At 37.6% G+C, this 17917-nt stretch overlaps 9 protein-coding genes across 9 annotated transcripts; 8 read left to right on the top strand and 1 right to left on the bottom strand.

Moving 5' to 3' along the window:
* Positions 1–1471: 1471 nt before the first annotated feature.
* Positions 1472–1852, top strand: GCK72_020364 (uncharacterized protein; the record flags this gene model as incomplete). Its single annotated transcript, XM_003116507.2, has 1 exon — positions 1472–1852. The coding sequence occupies one exon, from the start codon at positions 1472–1474 to the stop codon at positions 1850–1852; it is 381 nt and encodes a 126-aa protein (XP_003116555.2).
* An 808-nt stretch (positions 1853–2660) lies between these two features.
* GCK72_020363 (uncharacterized protein) lies at positions 2661–4294 on the top strand (the record flags this gene model as incomplete). The annotated part of the gene is made up of 3 exons (XM_053733535.1): positions 2661–2762; positions 3136–3282; positions 4148–4294. 3 exons carry the CDS (start codon positions 2661–2663, stop codon positions 4292–4294), a joined length of 396 nt encoding a protein of 131 aa, XP_053582448.1.
* A 231-nt stretch (positions 4295–4525) lies between these two features.
* On the top strand, positions 4526–5025 carry GCK72_020362 (uncharacterized protein; the record flags this gene model as incomplete). The annotated part of the gene is made up of 3 exons (XM_053733534.1): positions 4526–4642; positions 4687–4833; positions 4876–5025. 3 exons carry the CDS (start codon positions 4526–4528, stop codon positions 5023–5025), a joined length of 414 nt encoding a protein of 137 aa, XP_053582447.1.
* A 960-nt stretch (positions 5026–5985) lies between these two features.
* Positions 5986–6833, top strand: GCK72_020361 (uncharacterized protein; the record flags this gene model as incomplete). Its single annotated transcript, XM_053733533.1, has 2 exons — positions 5986–6045; positions 6684–6833. The coding sequence occupies 2 exons, from the start codon at positions 5986–5988 to the stop codon at positions 6831–6833; spliced, it is 210 nt and encodes a 69-aa protein (XP_053582446.1).
* Positions 6834–7141: 308 nt separating this feature from the next.
* Positions 7142–7571, top strand: GCK72_020360 (uncharacterized protein; the record flags this gene model as incomplete). Its single annotated transcript, XM_003116161.2, has 3 exons — positions 7142–7171; positions 7219–7368; positions 7416–7571. 3 exons carry the CDS (start codon positions 7142–7144, stop codon positions 7569–7571), a joined length of 336 nt encoding a protein of 111 aa, XP_003116209.2.
* A 762-nt stretch (positions 7572–8333) lies between these two features.
* Positions 8334–9587, bottom strand: GCK72_020359 (uncharacterized protein; the record flags this gene model as incomplete). The annotated part of the gene is made up of 6 exons (XM_053733532.1): positions 8334–8474; positions 8522–8810; positions 8858–8960; positions 9006–9218; positions 9265–9416; positions 9460–9587. 6 exons carry the CDS (start codon positions 9585–9587, stop codon positions 8334–8336), a joined length of 1026 nt encoding a protein of 341 aa, XP_053582445.1.
* A 3057-nt stretch (positions 9588–12644) lies between these two features.
* On the top strand, positions 12645–13267 carry GCK72_020358 (uncharacterized protein; the record flags this gene model as incomplete). Its single annotated transcript, XM_053733531.1, has 4 exons — positions 12645–12692; positions 12827–12937; positions 13073–13168; positions 13214–13267. 4 exons carry the CDS (start codon positions 12645–12647, stop codon positions 13265–13267), a joined length of 309 nt encoding a protein of 102 aa, XP_053582444.1.
* Positions 13268–15010: 1743 nt separating this feature from the next.
* On the top strand, positions 15011–16211 carry GCK72_020357 (uncharacterized protein; the record flags this gene model as incomplete). Its single annotated transcript, XM_053733530.1, has 4 exons — positions 15011–15127; positions 15625–15802; positions 15850–15999; positions 16051–16211. 4 exons carry the CDS (start codon positions 15011–15013, stop codon positions 16209–16211), a joined length of 606 nt encoding a protein of 201 aa, XP_053582443.1.
* Positions 16212–16448: 237 nt separating this feature from the next.
* Positions 16449–17680, top strand: GCK72_020356 (uncharacterized protein; the record flags this gene model as incomplete). The annotated part of the gene is made up of 4 exons (XM_053733529.1): positions 16449–16761; positions 16811–17232; positions 17287–17586; positions 17636–17680. The coding sequence occupies 4 exons, from the start codon at positions 16449–16451 to the stop codon at positions 17678–17680; spliced, it is 1080 nt and encodes a 359-aa protein (XP_053582442.1).
* Positions 17681–17917: the final 237 nt, after the last annotated feature.

The raw sequence follows: 17917 nt of genomic DNA, 5'->3' as shown, positions 1-17917 counted from the left end.
ATAAGTTCTACAGTGAATTTAATGATTAAAAAAAACACTTGAAAATTATTTTTGGGGTGCAAAAATTGTAAAAAAATTTCCACCCGGGCCGACCGGGCCGGCCCGTCAAATGACAAGTATGCTTTTTTGTTCTTTTGCAACGCCCTATATTTATCTCAAGTTTGTTGGCGGTTTCGGAGTTGGACTGCTCAGCTGGTTAGGTGTTCCTTTTATGTATCAACTTGTCACTGGTTTTTTTGCATTGTCATGTAAGGCAACATATATAAAAACGACCGTATAAAAATGCTCAGGTTCTACTAGTTCATATATATTTTTATTTGAAAGTCGTAGCAGTTCTCTCCAAGAAAACAAGTTTAGAATCACTCGGAAGTGTTTTCGAATTGTCTATCATTCTTTGATTTTCTTCATCAATAGTTCTATATTTTTCATATTTTTTAAATCACCAGCAGATCAAGAAGCTGCTAGACTTAATGTGTTAGAGTTGGACCCCTGCCCAACATCGGAATATTTTGAGTCCGATGTCTTCATAGTGTCTACGGATCAGAATCTTATCAGCTTCTATGTTTGGTTTCTCGGACCTTTTATCTTATTGAATGCAACTGGTCATGTTGTATTTCATGCTGTCTGTACTGTATACTATCTATTCATTTTTCCTTCTAAACTTGTTTCTACTCAAACTCAACGTCTACAGCGACAGTTTTTCATTGGAACAGTTTTTCAAACTGGAATTCCGCTGATTTTTGTTGCGATGCCAGCTGTCATAGTAGCTGTGATACATTCAATTAATTGTGCGTGTCAGGATTTTATGAATTTGGCTATATTAATTATAGAGCTTCGCGGTATTGCTGCCAGCATAACTGTTCTAACAGTTTACAATTGTTATCGGAAAGCAATGGTTTGGATGTTTTTTGGATGCAAACAATTCTCAGATTCAAAAACTTCTGTCCAAGTGGTCCCAATTTTTCGAGCGAATGGAAACAACTCATGGCCGTCTGTCAATTTGAGTCATTAAAAATATTAATTATTTTGGCTATCTAAATGAATTTAGTTGGAAACTTTTTGATAAATTATTCTAAAAAATGAGGAAGGTGTTCTTTGAATCTTTATACTGCTAAACATGTCATTGTGTTTTTCTTAGGTAACATTTTCTCTAAAAGCACTGAAAACTTCATTTTCACGATGAGGCCAGACACTTTTTGCGTCACGATAAATAATCGAACTTATGTGCATACTATACCGGGTATATGTATAAATTCGAATGTTCACCGTGACGCAAACAATGTACCATGCTTGTCAATAGAGCGCGGCTGCATTGGTAGTTCTGGCCTTTTCGTGCTTAATTGCAGTTGTTCTCCCATTGTAAGGAATCAATATATTATTGATGGTCCCCTAACTCTCTCACTCATTCATCCCTTCTGTCACTGTCACAGTCAGTCATTTCTTATTTCTCTCTCTCTACCTTACTCCCATTATGGATTTGGATCGCTATGGTCTTGATATGACTCTCTCGCCACCCCAATCATCTGATGAAGAAAGTGCGGATGACGTTATGGAGGCAGAGGAAAGACCAGTCCGCCCATCGGAACTTTTGGAAATTGCTAAATGGAAGCGATCGCTGTTGGACAAGAAGCAAGACGAGAATCTGAAACGGTGGATGATGCAGAAGATGTTGATAGTTGTGCTGGACAAGCATGTGGAGGAAGCGAAGAAGATGAGAAGGGAGAGGAAGAGAAGAAGCACCGGGAGCAGTCCTTCATCTTCTGGTTCGAATAGTGCAGATGAGTCCGACGAGAAAATCGATGTACCTGAAAAGATGAGGAAAGCATCTGGAAAGACGACGGTCAACAAATAATTGATTTTCAGTGATCTCTTTTTTTGTCTCGTTTTGTAGATATCAATAAATGTGATGGGTTAGTGTACTACCTTGTTATGCAAAATATCGATCTGGCCAGTCGTAAAACTGTAGAACATAGTAAGAGACACATCATATTTGACCTTCCCAGAACCCGCGGGTTGTCATTCTCATGACTAGACAGCACCGTCCTTGATGACTAATCTATTCTAGGGAGCTTGCACCGTAAAAATGTTGCGACGAAACGTTTTCAATAGCCTTGGCAGAAGATGGGACAATTCTTCAAATTTTGGTGATACCTAAACTCCAAAGCTTTTGAATCCTACTATTTTCAAAGTGGATTGAAATAGAGAAGGCTAGGCAGACACATGGAGAACACTGGGAAGTTTTATGAAAAGTGATAATTTTTTGTAAAGTGGCGGTTTTTTGCCGATGATCAAAGTCAAATGTTAGTCCAACAAATGTCTTTGAATAAAAACGCGTGCTGGAAGATTACAAACCGTTTTTACATTTACAAAACCTTTCCATCGCTAGTAGTGATGTACGGAAACCAAAATGGTACAGTTATAAAAAAGTCAGTTCTTGACTTTCGAAGATCTATTCTAAATCCCTTCTACGTGACCAACGCCACCTGCATTTTTCCGTGTTGATCTTTTCCAACCTTTACACTCAAAACCCCTGAATACTATACTACGAACGAACGTTTTATGGCATAATCCTCCCTATCCGCTTTTGTTTAAAAAGTATTGAGATCACTCGTTCAATTCACTTCTCTATTTTCGTCGGTACATTTTTGTCATTCTCTGCAATGACTCAACTATCTCTGCTAGTTCTTTTGGTTATTCTGACATGCGCTTCGTCACAACCGATGCCAGGAGGCGGTGGAGTCGGAGGAATGATTTATGCAAAAGTTAGTGGTTCCATAGTTTTAGAGACCTGAGTTCATAGCACAGGGTCTAGGTGTGAGTAGTGAAATCGTATGCGCTCCACTAGACATTGGCGGTAAATTCAAATTTTAATTGTTTCAATTCGCTGTTTCACTGTGGCACTTTGATACGCAGCTTAATCGACCACTTTTTGATCCGATTTATGTCTGTTTTCCCGCATTTTCAGTCAGTTTTTCGACCGTCGCGCGTCTTTTCGAGATCAATTCTATTGAAAAAATAGATAAAATTTTTAAATATAAAAATTATTTTGAATTTCGCGCTAACATTTCAGCTGATTTCAGCGGAGCGCGTTTATTTTCACTACTCATCCTGAGACCCTGTGTCATAGTTTTCCAGGTGAACACGACTGCTACAATTGCGTTGCCTCAAGTTGCGAACTATCGACGAGAAGTTAGAAATGCAAAGGATGTGGATGAAGAGCATATTTTCAGAGTTTGTAATGGAAAAAATAAGAAGACTTGTGGATATTGGGAAAATGTCAAGGTAGGGATAGTTGGTAAAAATGTTGTCTGATATTTCGTTATTTGTGGCCACTCGCTTTTATTTGGTCACTGTTCGGTAAAAACAACTGAAATAGAGCAAGCCTAACCATGTGACCAACTGGAACTGGTGAAAATTGAAAGCTGCTGAAAATGTATGGAAATGGAAATTTCAATTTCAGCTCAATTCCGCGAAAAAGTCAAATTTTTGATTCAGAATTAGAAAAACATTTTGAGAAATCATAAAAATTGTTCACATTTTAATAAGGTTATTCAGGTCATGTATTTTAATACATATTTTACTTTATTCACAAACCGTGATAAATGTATTTTTAAACATGTTTTTCTTCCATTTTTCTCCCATTTTTTCCTTTTTTCTACTTTTTTCCACCGTTTACAGTTTTCCGTCATTATTTCGGCAGTGAATATCAAAAAGCTTAAAGGCGCATTGAATTATTGCATTTGGATATCTTGACGCGAGTGGCATCCTTTTCGATGTTCACTGCCGCAATGATGATGGAAAACTGTGGAAAAACGATGAAAAAGTGTAGAAAAAAGGAAAAAATGGTAGAAAAATGGGAGAAAAACATGTTAAAAATACATTTTTCACCGATCGTGAATAAGGTAAAAAATGTATTAAAATACATTATTACGCGACCTGAATAACCCCATTATGAAGTATCTGATACGGGTGGTCTGATTAGATTGAGGTTCTGATTCCTAACGCTCAGTTTCAATTTGGCCGAATTTCACTCTTGTGGTTCTGATTAGGACAAAACCAATTTCAAAACATTTCTCACAAAACCTTGAATCCTTGAGATGTATTTCTTCCTGCATATTTTCCCTGCCACAACATTTCCAACTTTCAGACAAAAAAGAAAGTTGCCTCCGGAGCCACCACCTACAACAAGAACAAGAAAGCGTTGATTGTCAAGAATATGAGAGTCACTGACTTTGGAAGTTACATGACTGGAAACAAGAAGACATCCACATTTGTAATGAATCAGACTTGGTGATTAACACAATTAACAGAAAATAATAAACGATGTTTACTTGAAATTTTTCGTACTAAATTACAGTTTGAGAGAGACTACTTATCCGTTTTGCAACGCCCTTCAATTGATGTTTGCCCAACAAACTCCATCAGAATTAGACACCTTTTGCCCTCCTGCTAATCCTTCTCGACTATTTAAATAATAGTTTTTCATACTGAACATTTTTTATTTCTACTTGATATTGTTCAAAAAATGACCAGACTCACATGTGTGGCGTTAGTTTTCGTGCTATTTGCAGTCAACGTGGCACCACAAATGGTTCCACGCACTCAAACTGGTGGGGGCTCACAGCCTATTCTCTATGTTCCGGTATCTAGAAACATTATTTGAAATTATGAAATCTATAAGTTCAGCTCGGTGGCACTGCCGAAATCAAACTTCCTAAAGTTGCCAACTATCGACGTGTTCTGTCAGAAACAGGTGTACAGCCTCAAGAGTACATTTTCAGAGTTTGCAATGGGAAAAATAAGAAGACGTGTGGATTCTGGGAGAACACAAAGGTATAGTTCTGAAATCTTCTTCTAATAATTGTTTTATTGCAGAACAAGACCGATATCATCAGAAGCCCAACAAGTTACAACAAAAACAAGAAAGCGTTGATTGTGAAAAAGTTTAAAGTAGCTGATTATGGACTTTATACGACTGGAAATAGAGATCAATTCCAATTTGTTCAGCCATCAATGTCCAAATGATTATAAGAAAGATAATGAAATGTAATTTTTGTAATCACGTGCATTTTTTTACATTGCGATATGAACAATTGTGATCTGGGATAAGTTCGTTAAAAAAAAACGCAAGGATGAAAAATCATAGCGGAGAGTTCATAAGTGAATGAGTCTTCTTCTATGGAAGCCCAGCGATAGCTAATCTGGAAACCATCAAGGCGGCCGGTCGTCGGTTTTTATTCAGGGTAATTACAGGCTTAAAATGATATGTCGGTTTTGTGGTCTTAGAGTCACCCGGCTCAAATCTTCAAAAACTTTCACAGATAGAGTCAATTATAATCACTACCAAACAATCACTGCTTTCAGTAAGCTCAGCGCAGCCCAGGTGGATACAAACTCTGAAATCGAAATTTCGCAAGTTGATAACTACTAACGGATTTAAACAAAAGAAGAGCCACCAGAGTACATTTTTACAGGTTGCAACGAAAACATTAGAAAACTTGTGTTATACTGTCAAGGTACAGTTTTTGGAAACCCTGTCAGCAATAAGTTTTAACGTTTTTTGAACAAGACATATATCATCAGAAGACCAACAAATGAATTATAAAAAAGTAAAAATGCGTTGATAATTAAAAACTTCAAAATCAGTGATTATGGGCTGTGCATGACTGGAAACAAGAAGATAGTTCAAATTTTATCACGCCCGAAATCTAAATAACTTCAGATTAAAAAAAAAGCGTGGGCACTAACATTTTTTCACATATTAAACACTTTTTGCAACCCAGTTTATGTGATTTTTGCCCAATAAACCTTTCGATTAGGGCACTTTTGCCCTCTCTAATCCTTATTCGCTGATCGTTTCGAGAATCACTTATAAAGAAACGTACACATATGTACACTTTGAATATTCCATTACACACTTGTTACTTAAATATGATTAGCCCTGTTTGGTTGTTTTCCCTTCTGATGTTTCGCATTGTCGATACGATGGTGATTGTTCGAGAGCCAGTTGTGATCAGTGGAGATCCGCCCGTTGTACACGTTAATGTAATATCACATCTTAAATTTTGAGTGACATCAAACATCTTCCTTTCGGAAGCTTCATTCCTTTCAAAGTTCAATTGAACTTTTTTCTATTGTTGCCTAAAGTTTTGAAATGTCACAGTATGTGGTAATTGTTCTCAAAATCAAACTAGTCAAATTTCGGGCCGGCCGGGCTGATTTTTCGCTCGTCCCAAATTCAAATAAAGGTACTTTTTGTTTGACCAAATTTCTTGGATTAAAAAAAGATACATTAAAAATCCAATTTTTTAATGAATAACTAGCTTTTGATTAAATTATGAAGTATGGTCAAAAATTCGATTTTCGGAAAAAAGTATTAAAAAAATCAACATTTCGTTCAAAATTTAATTCAAAATTTTTTTGAATTTTAAACCCAAAAAAAAATCCGATTTCGGCCCGGCCCGTAGCACGTTTGCTCAAAATAAGTACCATTACTTTCAGCCTGGCGACACAGCTGTAATCAAACTCCCACAAGTAGCCAAATACAGACGTCTAGTACTTGAAGGAGATCTCACCGTTGAGTACATTTTCCGAGTTTGCAACGGCAAAAACAAGAAAATTTGCGGTTTCTGGGAGAACACTAAGGTATGACCAAATGAAAAAGTTCTTTGATTTTGTTTCAGAACAAGACAAAAGTCACCGCGCTGCCCACAAACTACAATAAGAACAAGAATGCGTTGGTTGTGAAAAATGTGAAAAATGCCGATTATGGAGTCTACATGACTGGAAATATGAAGAAGTACAAATTTGTGGCAAAACCAGAGAAAAAATGATTATGAATTTTTAAGTAATAAAGTGTGATTCATTTTTGATAGTTTTTTTTTTGACCAAGAGTACGTGCAGAATGTTAGAATAAAACACTTTTTCAATGTGAACTTTTGTGATCTCCGTATTAAAACTTATTAAAACACACCGAAGTATTAAATATAAATCGTTAATCCATTCGTTCGAAAAATCGATTGTTGAAAAAAACTTATAAATATAAAATTTTAATTGACACCTATCACATTTATTTTAAAGAATGACCAGGTTGATTTCCCTGGTTTTACTCGTTGCGGGGTGCACCTATGCACAGAAAAATATGAATGTACCATCAACATTGTATATAGCGGTGAGTCTTTGATTAATATTTCGGTAAAATCTCGAAACATTTTAAAGGAAGGCGACACCGGGACGATTGGACTACCTGTATCTGCTAATTATAGACGAGAAATTTTCGTACCCACTACTTCAACCTATGAGGAGCACCTGTATAGAGTTTGTAATGGGAAGAATAAGAAGACTTGTGGATATTGGGAAAATGTCAAGGTAAGTTATATTTTGGGGACATCAATATATGTAGGTTAGTTTTTCAGACAAAGAAGAAAGTTCCGTCTGGTGTCACCACTTACAACAAAAACAAAAAGTCGTTGATTATCAAGAAGATGAAGGAATCTGACTTTGGAGAGTATATGACTGGAAATAAGAAGTCGTCTAGATTTGTTTTGCAGTTGATTTCATTTGGAAAGTGATTGAGTATAATAAGATGAATAAAGAATTTTGAATAATCTGTTTTGAATAATCTGTCAGGTTTCTTACGGTAAAGAATCTCAAAATAATAGAAAACAATACATTTTACCAATGAAAAAAAAGTTCTCCCTGCTTTTCTGATCCGGGCATCAATTTTTTGCAATTAAAGGTTCTAAAGCTCAGAAAATGCTTGAAGTAATTGTGGAAATCAACAGAAATCGAAAAAGAGAATTTGGATGCCTTACTGGTGTCAATTATGATTGTTTCTAAATACCACCGTCTTTCCGTTTGCGGACAAGTTATGGTTCTGAAATTTTTTGTATTGTTGGTTTTGTAAGAAATGATTATAATAGTAATATTCAACTTGTTTAGAGTGTTTAAAAAAGTGTAATCATGCCCACATTCAGAGTCAATTGGGCCCCCCACGAGATTACTGTATGCACCTTTAAACGGGGTACTGTAGTTTTCGTTGTGGAACCCAATTGTCTCCGAATGTAGTCATGATTACGTTTTTCTGAACGCTCTCGACGAGTTGAACACGAATTTCAATATACGCTTTTTTTGAATTGCAATAGATTAATGATTGTGATCAAGTTCCTAACAAGTGACAGGCGTCATAAAAGACTATTGACGAAAAGTTGTGGTCTAAAAAGCTTAAACTATTTTCAAGAGTTCTTCTCCATTTTTTGAATCTTCTGAACTTTCTGATCTGATCGTTCAACTCTTAAATTTAATTACTCAGACAACTTCATTTCCTAACTCAATCAAAGAGTGACTTTATTAAACTGATTAAAGTATATATTTGCCTCCTGACTATGATCTTTATATATCATTTTTTCTCCAAATGTCGTTTTCGGAGCCTCTTGAACTGCATGCCTCAAGCAACAACACAAACAGGAATGTATCTGAAATAAAAGACACAATTGCAGCTGCAAAAAAACTAAATACATACCAATCTGCGTGTTTCCTTTTGCCATTCCGGTAGCAGAAAGTGAACAATTATTGGGATAGTGATACCGTATACAAGCGCTAGAAAATTGAATGCCACGTATGAAAAGTATGTAATCATGATATCCACTCGGAAGTAATCCATTAGAAGGATAGAAGAACATCCGATATTAAAAAATAGGATAGCGATTTGCACTTTTTTTAAAACTTTGCACATTTTGATATTCTCAGCCAACTGGAAGCGTTCGCTTAGGCCATAGTTGAATTTTGTTAGTCCCACTAATGAAAATTTTCTGAAAATCAACATTAGAATTTTTTATTCAAGTGAAAATGAACATACTTGTATCTTTTGGAATTGTAAAGAAAGCAAATCTCCACTCCGATGTAGCCGATAATATTGACAATAAAGAAGGAGGCAACGTGGAATGGGACAGGGAGCCAACCTGACGAGAATTAGAGATTTTGAGAGTTGAATTTTCTAGACTTACATTGGATATACGCAATTGCTGATGCAAAAACCAGCGGATGAAATATTGAAAGTATCATCAAAGATACCCAAACTTTCCTCGATTTCTCATAATTCTTCACTAAAAACGAGGCTAGACATCGTTCAACCATAAATATTGGGAGAATATACATTGCAATGAACAGACAGACTGTTCGGACGTAATTTGCAAGTGGGATAATATACTCAAGGTTTTCTGGAAATCAATCATGCAAAAGTTATTGAAATAAATGAGATCTTACTATCTGGGTACAGCTGCATATAGATAATAATGCATCTTGACAACATTGATCCGAAATATTGGCCTCCGTAGTTAATAAAAAGGAATGTGAGGTTGAAATGCATGGCTCGGACAAAGATAAGAAGGTAGAACGTGTACAGGAACTCTATCCAGCTGAAAGTTTAGGTGATAAGAATTTTAGCATAACCCAACTAACCTGAAAACCAGCACAGCCACCTCCACTCTTAAAAAAATTCCAAATAAATTATCAAGGTTTTCTGCTTCAATATAACTTGTATTTATGAAAGTAATAAATCGAACATTTGATGTGCTTGGTGAACACATTTTCGAGTCTGAAAGCCAGTTGAATATAGCGGAAAACATTTCCCACAAAACACAAAAATTGTACAGGGTTCTAAGAATGTATATGTAGTCAACAAGATAATAAATACGATTTCTTATTTTTTAATAAATTAGAATAGACGAGAAAACAAAAAGTTATGTTATTGAGTGGGGGAGGATATGGAACATTCTCGGAAGAAATCAAAGTTAATGAACTGGAATTTGGAATTTCAGTGATGCGAATGACGTTGTAAAGCGGAGGAATAATTGTACTTTGGGTAGCTGACGGTGATTTAGAAAGCTTAAAAGTCAGAGAATAATTTGAGAATAAAAAATTCGAAGAATTTCTTAACCTGATTGTAAAGCGATGTTTCTTACAAGGGAGTCCATTTCTGCAGTCAAAACTGGCTAAACGTCTCTGCGAGCCTAGTTATGAGTTAGACACTTTACAATCATTACATTCTGTAACTATCACGTTTCGCAACTGCTACAATCATATATCTTTGTTTTTTAGAATGTATTCAAAATTTAGCAGTTACGACACATCTGGTTGCAAAATATCTCATTAACGCAAAATTTCTAGTTATAAGAAATTCAAAAAGCATCCTCCATGAGCTTCAGAATCTTCAACAGGAAAGAATCTTAGTTCTTTTATTATCGCAGAATCATATTTCTGAGCACCAAAATCTTGGACTCATCAGGGAAGGCTAGGCGACAGAGTTTTAAAGCATCCCAGTTGCAATAGGTTTAGTTTCAAAACGTCACGGAATAATAACAATAGTAATTTGTGTTGAGCCAAAATAAAAATATGAAACTTCCAAAACTTGACCAACTGATTTTTTAAAAAATTACGAAAAATGACAAAAGTTCAGAATTAAACAGCCAGGTGATTTTGCTCTACTAAAAAAGACCAATAACCAAGTTGCATCGGTCACTTTTCCCTTTCTCAATGAAACAACATCAGAAAATTGGATAGCCGAAAATTAGTGGAAAAATTGGGTTAGATTGGAATTTGGTTACTCATTTACTTGGGGGACATGAATAAACGCACTCGTTCTTTGGTCGTTTTTCACAAGAAGTGAATTTCTTTCGGTTATTGCTAATGAGTTGAGTTTTGAAGTGGCGGAAGGTGGTGGATTAGTATGAATAAAAAAGGAAGGGTGGGAAAGAAAAGAACAAAGAGTGGTTAGATCAAAAATAGTTCTTGATGTTATAATTTTTATGTTTCTGAAAATATCAGACATACATGCATTTAGAAAAAAGCTTATGACACCTGGAACCGACTGATACGTAACAATTCCAAGTGATTTCTAGTTTTTCTGAAACATTACTCATTGCAAATCGAGAAAAAAAGAAAGTTCTAGTCTCCAGTCGTTATTCAATTTCCTCAACACATACAAGAATGTGTGTTGCTTGTTCTTGGAAGAAAGAAAGTATAGAAAATATTGAATTGAACTTCCGGACTTCCCACTTTTTTGACAAAAATAGACAATGTTTTCATGTGGATGAGTCTTTCCGCCTCAATGCAAATTAGTCGGGTGTTAGAGATGTGTATTTTAGAAAATGTCGAAATTAAGTAACTAGAAAATATTTTCTTCATGTTGAGGAGATAATGAAAAACATATCTTGCTGTCAACATTTATAGAATGCGATGTTGTATTCCAATTGAGCTATCTACACATACTGTAAAACCTGTATTACAGCGACATACATTTATACTGATGTTTCTGAAACCAACGGATGTTCCCGGAAAAAAACTTTTCTAGTCATTTTGTTCAGTGATGTAGGGATCATTCATGACGATGATTCTCATCAGAAAGAAACATGATAATAATAACATAAAAGAAATTCCATTATACTACAGGTAGATGAGTCTATTTTAGGTACCGTTCTGTAACGTTTTTGCTGTTGAAACTGAAAAATTTTATTATAAAATTAAATGTTAAACCAATATTTGTTCATTTAAGTCCTGTTACATCGAATTATCCCCTGGCGACTGAAAAAATGAGCATTTCTGAACTTCAGAAGATTCGAAATTGATAATGACAACAATGCCTTTATTTTCCTGAAGATGCATAGTATTATTTATATTAAATCTGTTCTTAATTTCAAACCTTGATGAATAACGACAAAAGATAACAGACCTTGCACATTTCCGTTACTGAGATGACAGCAGAAGACGAATAATCATTTGTGGAAGTCAAAGATACGTTAAATAAGCGAAACCATTCTTGGCACTCAGCCAAGTATTTTTTGGCACCGTGCCAACGCGTCAGATCGCGTTTCCGCGACCTTACGCAGTAAAGGAATAGGGAGGGGGGAGGGGGTCAATTTTTACACAGAAATGAGGAGGGCAGCCTCGCGTATTGGCCTTTTCTTTCATTGACAACTTGCCATTGATTTTCTTTATTTCCTTATTTTGTCCATTCCGTTCGCAATACCTGAATTTTGCAGAGTTATTCAAGGATAAATCGAAAATCTTCTGAATATCTAAAAACGGTAAGTGTTTGTAACTAATTGCAAACTGAAAGTTTTTACTAAATTTATTATTTCTATTGAAAGGAGAAAGAGAGTGAGAGAGAGAGAGATAATATAAAAGAGACGCAGAGTGAGAAAAGAGACGCAGAATGAGAGAGGAAATATGTAACCCTCATGTGTAAACGCGTTTTCTCCCTCAGCACTGGCGTTTTCCGCCGGCAGCAAAAATATGTACAATTTTAAAGCTTTCGTGGTCTTCTGCACCTGTTCGTCTTTTTCCTAATTGGTGCACTTCCTAATCTTAGTTTTATCGGTCTTTTTGCCAGTCTTGAGACTTGACAGACGGGGAGAAGATGTCATGAAATTCACAAGAAAATTCATCCACTTAAATTCGTCAATTTACTCGAATTATAGCTCAAAATATCCCAAAAACTCCTTTTTCAAAAATAACTTTTGAAAAATAAGTTTTTTTGGGAAAAAGTCGCTTCAAATGATTGAAAAGGTGTTTATTTCTTTGGACCATGCGGTGTTTCTCAAAAATTTGTCATATTCAAAAAATTCCCTGCACTGTTTTTATTTCAGATGCCTCGCTCAAGAAAAGCTCAAAAAGTCTCTACCGTTTCTAGCCTGGTGAGTATTTATTTACTGTGAAAAAATAAAGTTTGGATTTTCACAGTACCAGTTATGAAGTAAGAAAATTCGTATCAATAACCTTGCGTTATCTATTAACTGCTGATATATATATATATATATATGTGTTTCAGAGAGCCACCCGCCAAAACACTGCTTCTACCTCCAATCCAACATCCACTAAATCTTTGGTTAATCCTCAAACTCCAAAGAAATCAATAGATCAGCATAATGTGAAAAAAAGAGTGAGTCTAAATTTTTAATGAGATGACAGAACAATTATCTGATCTAAGCACAACTGTAAATTTTAGTCGGTTACAATAGTTGAATTCTTCTATTAATGTATTAGTTTCTATTACCACAACAACAATATTTTACAGAAGAGGTCTGCATGTCGTCCATCCACCTCTACTCATCATGTTCCGGATTTATCGGACGAAGAAGAACTATGCGATCCAACTGAGGTTCGATCTACAGTAAGTGAGAGAAGAGAACCACATTCAGTAAAATTCAATTTTCAGACAGTTCAAAAGTCTTCCCGGGTTCTGCGAAACTGTTGTCAACTATTTCCCTAAAGACAAATTTGTCGACAACTGAAAGGCTGAATGATGAGCCCCACATGGTTTTCCCCGCAAAACTAGGCTCATCATCGCCTTACTAATCTCTTATTTCAATATTGTTCCAATCTGTTCACTAATTCACTTTATTTATCTCTTTTTAATCTCCTGTTATCAGGAATATTCAAATAATTATAATTCAAATTACCGCTCTTAATTCCCTTTTGTCAGTAAACACGCTCTATCGCTCATCTACTCTCCTCCGCATCAACACTATCTCGTTGTCGGCGGCCGCGACGCGTGTCCGCGTAGCGGTCGACCGCGCATCTCATTCCAATCTCGTACAACGAGAGAGGACCGTTCACCTACTTTTTTGGTAGAATGCGTGAGAGTGAGAGAGTTTTCCGGCGAAATAGATCCATATAATTTTCCAGGACTATTTCTAGCCAATTTAGCGCGAACTGACGCTAGGAAATTCCTAAAAACTCCACCTTTTTGGGCCCTTTAGGCCAATTCAAGCGATCCGCGGTTGTGACCGCTCATTTGTCTACTAATCGACCCGCGGCACTTCCAGCAGGACGCTTCTCTAAATATATAAAATTATCTCTCTTAAATTTATCTAAATCTTTCGTAAATAAATGGATCATTGTCTTAAAACTTGTGTTCTGTTGTCGCATTGCTCATCCTCACACTTATAGCCGTTATTCTCACATTTTAACCAGTTAGGGAAGATTTTATCCGGAGCGGGTCTGTCTCCGACCGCATTTAAGGCCCGCCTCCACATGGTGCATAACGACCGTTCATTCTTGTAATGATTGGCCAGTGACACGCCCTCCGATTTATCGATTTGTCCGTAGAACTTCTCAGAAGTAAGCCGGAAATCGCTCAAATTAGACTATTTCACGTCTATGAGCAATAATCGAAACGAGAGAGGCGCTAACTGTAAAAAGAACCGAGTCGGCTTCCCTTTCTGAAAATTCAAGGCTAGTGAGCAGCAATCGTGGCATCAGAATACATTGATCCATCAAAAACCATAAAAAATCTAAAAATTTCAAAATATTCTCGTCAAATTCTCTTATATTCGCGATATTATCTTCCTCAACTTCCAAACATCTCGATCCGCGGCTGAAATATCTTCAAACTCGACTACAATACTGTCAAACAAGAAGAAAACATCGTCAAGGAGCTGAAAAACTGCATAGCAGAAGTAACGAAGGATATTCGCAAGATAAATTTAGCCGTCGCAGTCTCAAACTCGTAATATAATCCGTATAAATCGTGTTTTCCCCATGGAAAACCACGAAAACGGTGGAGTAAAAGAGCTGATAAAACGATAAATCGATCGGTTGGCGGCCGTGACAAAATCCCATCGGGTAACCTAAAAATATCTACAAAACCTATAAAATTGTCTCAATAAGTCACATTTTTGTGCGAAGAGCGATTTTTCAAATCAAATTTCCATAAAAAGAGCAAATTCCGACATCGGAATGCTCCAAATCACTCATTCTTGAGTCTCCGTAAATCGACACCTAATTAATGGGTAAATCGGACTACGGTACGCAGTGCGCGAGTCATTGTACGCAATGCGCGTGTCACTGCGGACCATGATACACAGGAGCTTACGCGCAACCGGAATTAAGTAATTTCGCGCTCGGCCTAAAATCCTTTTCGTGTATTTCCGTCATGTCGTTAATTTTTCGTGAGATTTCTTGAAAAATACCAATATAAAAATAATTCTGAATGTATTTTCAGTAAAAAACAATGAATTCGTCCGACGAAAAACCTCAACTCTACGACCCGCGGCCACGATCGGAAATAATGTCTTCAGACAACTACGAAGTCCCACAAATCGTCAAGCCAGCGGTCGCTGTGAGCCCAGTGAGTACTTATTCATAAAAATATCAAAAAATTATCCAAAAAATTCGAGAAAAACTCTAAAAATCCGTTAATTTCGTCTGAAAATTATCGGAATTTCGGCTGGCTACACCAAAAGTGTGCTAATTCGTCAAAAAACCTAACCAAAGGAACTAAAAACGTTAAATAAGCGCCTGTCGCCGATAAATCGATAGCTTTCCAGCCAAAATCCTTGATTTTCAGCCAAAAATGTTCAAAAAGGCAGTTTTTCGAGCCAAAAATCGATAAAATACATCGATTTAGGACAAAATCCAAAAAAATATAGTGAGATAGAAGCCAGTACTCCCAAGTATAGGTCATCCTTACCACTTTTTTGGCGGAAATGTCACAAATTCTCGAATTTCAACACTGTCTGAGTACATATAAACTGAAAAAATCAACAAAAATGCTAATTCTAACCAAAAATGGGATATAATTCTCAATAAAATAACGATAATGTTATTAAATATTGCTATTTCCAGATCCGGGACGAAGAATTGACCCGCGGCGGCAGACAAGTGAAATGCTCGATCCGCGGTTGCAATCGTCGCGTCGAATTGATGGAATTCCCATTCTTCTCCGATGCGGATGAGGAAGAGAACAAAAGTCTTTCGACCCGCGGATCACAACTCACTCAATGGACATTCGCCATCAAAGAAGGTACATAAATAGCAAAGAGATACCCATATAAACATTCTTCCTTCCAGCCGCGGATGAAACCACCACAGCGAGCCCAACAATCACGATCAACAAAGATCGTGTGGAGAAGTTCTTGCAGAACATCGACATCTCAACCACTCGCATGGCTGTAGCTCTGGAACGATCCGCGGATCAGAAAGAAGAGCAAAGAGGACAAGGTTAGAAAGATAGCAAAAGGAGGCAAAGAAAACAAAAGCTATAAATTCCAGGCAGAATCCGCCGTCCCCGAAACAACTTCCAGTACGACTTCAACAAACTCGTAGACAAGTTGGAGTCCATTGAGCCAAAAATCGACCTCCTGGTCAATAAATCGATGGAGCCAACAAAGTCGACGAACGTGGAGGGAGACGGGACCCGCGGATGGAACTAGAGCGAGTACGCATTCCGCGGAAAACTCAATAAATAAATACTGTTAAACCTCCATCTATTTGTTCTCAATATGTAACCACCCGTCACTTGTCAACCACTCTTGATCCATAACCTGTCCTTACCATTATGAAATGGTCACAAATAACCGCTTCTTATTAAGCCAATATCCGTGTAGTTCGGTCATTCTTATATCTGAAACTGTGCCAGCCACAACCATGTGGTAATCAGATTATTACAGATGGCTTCACATCAAGAACAGGTGCTTCAATTAGAGGTAGAAGGAGAAGAGACGGTCACCGCGGTTCACAAAGGTCCACGCACTCCTCCACCGCTGGACGACTTCAACCAAAGCGGACCACTCGTGCCGCAGACCAATAGACGATCTCATAGCAGATCGACAAGCAATCAACCGTCGGAAATCCCTCCAAAGAGAGGAAAGATGAACGACGAAGCCGCGGATGAGGCAGAAGACCCCGATGACGCTCAAAGCGTCAAGTCAGAAGACTATACCTTGGAACCGCGGATCACGGTTGATGAATTGCTCATCGATGGTAATAACAGTAAATCAATAAACAAAACTTTACATGCCTACTCTTCCAGAGATCCGCGGCATGCATCAATCCATTGAGAACATGGAGCTGACAATCGCGGCCAACTGTGCTCCACAGAATATCCCGCCGGATTGGATCAAGAACTCAAATCAGATCTCAGCTAACTTGGCGGCCATATTGCGCACAAACAATGACCTCATTCGAGCCAACAATTCGACAACCGCGGCACTACAACGCCTAGTCACTCTGGCCACCAAAGACCAAAAGTCCGATCTACAGAAGGAATGGCTCAAAGGTTTTCAAGACTTGGCTCAAGACAACAAAGAGACCCGCAGAGCCATCCAAAAAGTAGAAACCGCGGTTGAACAGCTCGAAGGTAGCATGTTGCGCCAAGCGGAGCCACAGATCTTGCAACTCGATCCGCTGGGCAAGGAAGAAAGAGACACTGCCTCGACAGCTCAAAAGATCAACGTGAGTTCCGACAAACACTCAAAAACATACATGAACTCAACTAAACCATTGCAGCGCGGATGCGTTCTCTGCCAGAGACAAAATCACCCGACAGACATCTGCAAGTCATACGTGGGATCGGATCGTATCCAAAGAGCCCAACAGCTCAACATCTGCATCCACTGTTTGGAAGTAAATCCAAATCCACAACGTGGCAAGCATACTGGATGTCCGAGTGAAAACATCAAGTGCAGAAGATGCGTCGGCAAGGTGATCGACTCGAGAGCCGCGAATCACAATGTCGCCTTTTGTAGCTATAAAGCTCTCAAGGACGAAAGATCCGCGGAAGCTCCACAACCACCCAGAAGAAACAAGGTATCAGTTACACAACCTTTTTTCATAAGATGACAGGATTGACTTATAGACCAGCCAGCCATCAACATCCGCGCAAAGCAGATACTTCAACTAGAAGACATCAACCCGCGGTTGCTGCTGTCAAAGTCACTCACCGAACAATCAACCCATTTTTGTTCTCTATTGTTATCTTTTCTGTTAACCTGTTGTTGTAAACCCCTTGTTATCTCCCCAATAGGAGCTCATTGTTTTTGAACCCCACATACCGCTACTCATTGCCGGCTCCGCCCAATGATAAATCAATAACTTCTATCATCCTGTATTTCTTTCAGCCAATATTCCAAGAGTCGAG

Source organism: Caenorhabditis remanei, chromosome V (genome assembly GCF_010183535.1).
Source record: "Caenorhabditis remanei strain PX506 chromosome V, whole genome shotgun sequence".
Lineage (NCBI taxonomy): Eukaryota > Metazoa > Nematoda > Chromadorea > Rhabditida > Rhabditidae > Caenorhabditis > Caenorhabditis remanei.
This window is presented reverse-complemented; position numbering and strand designations above follow the sequence as displayed.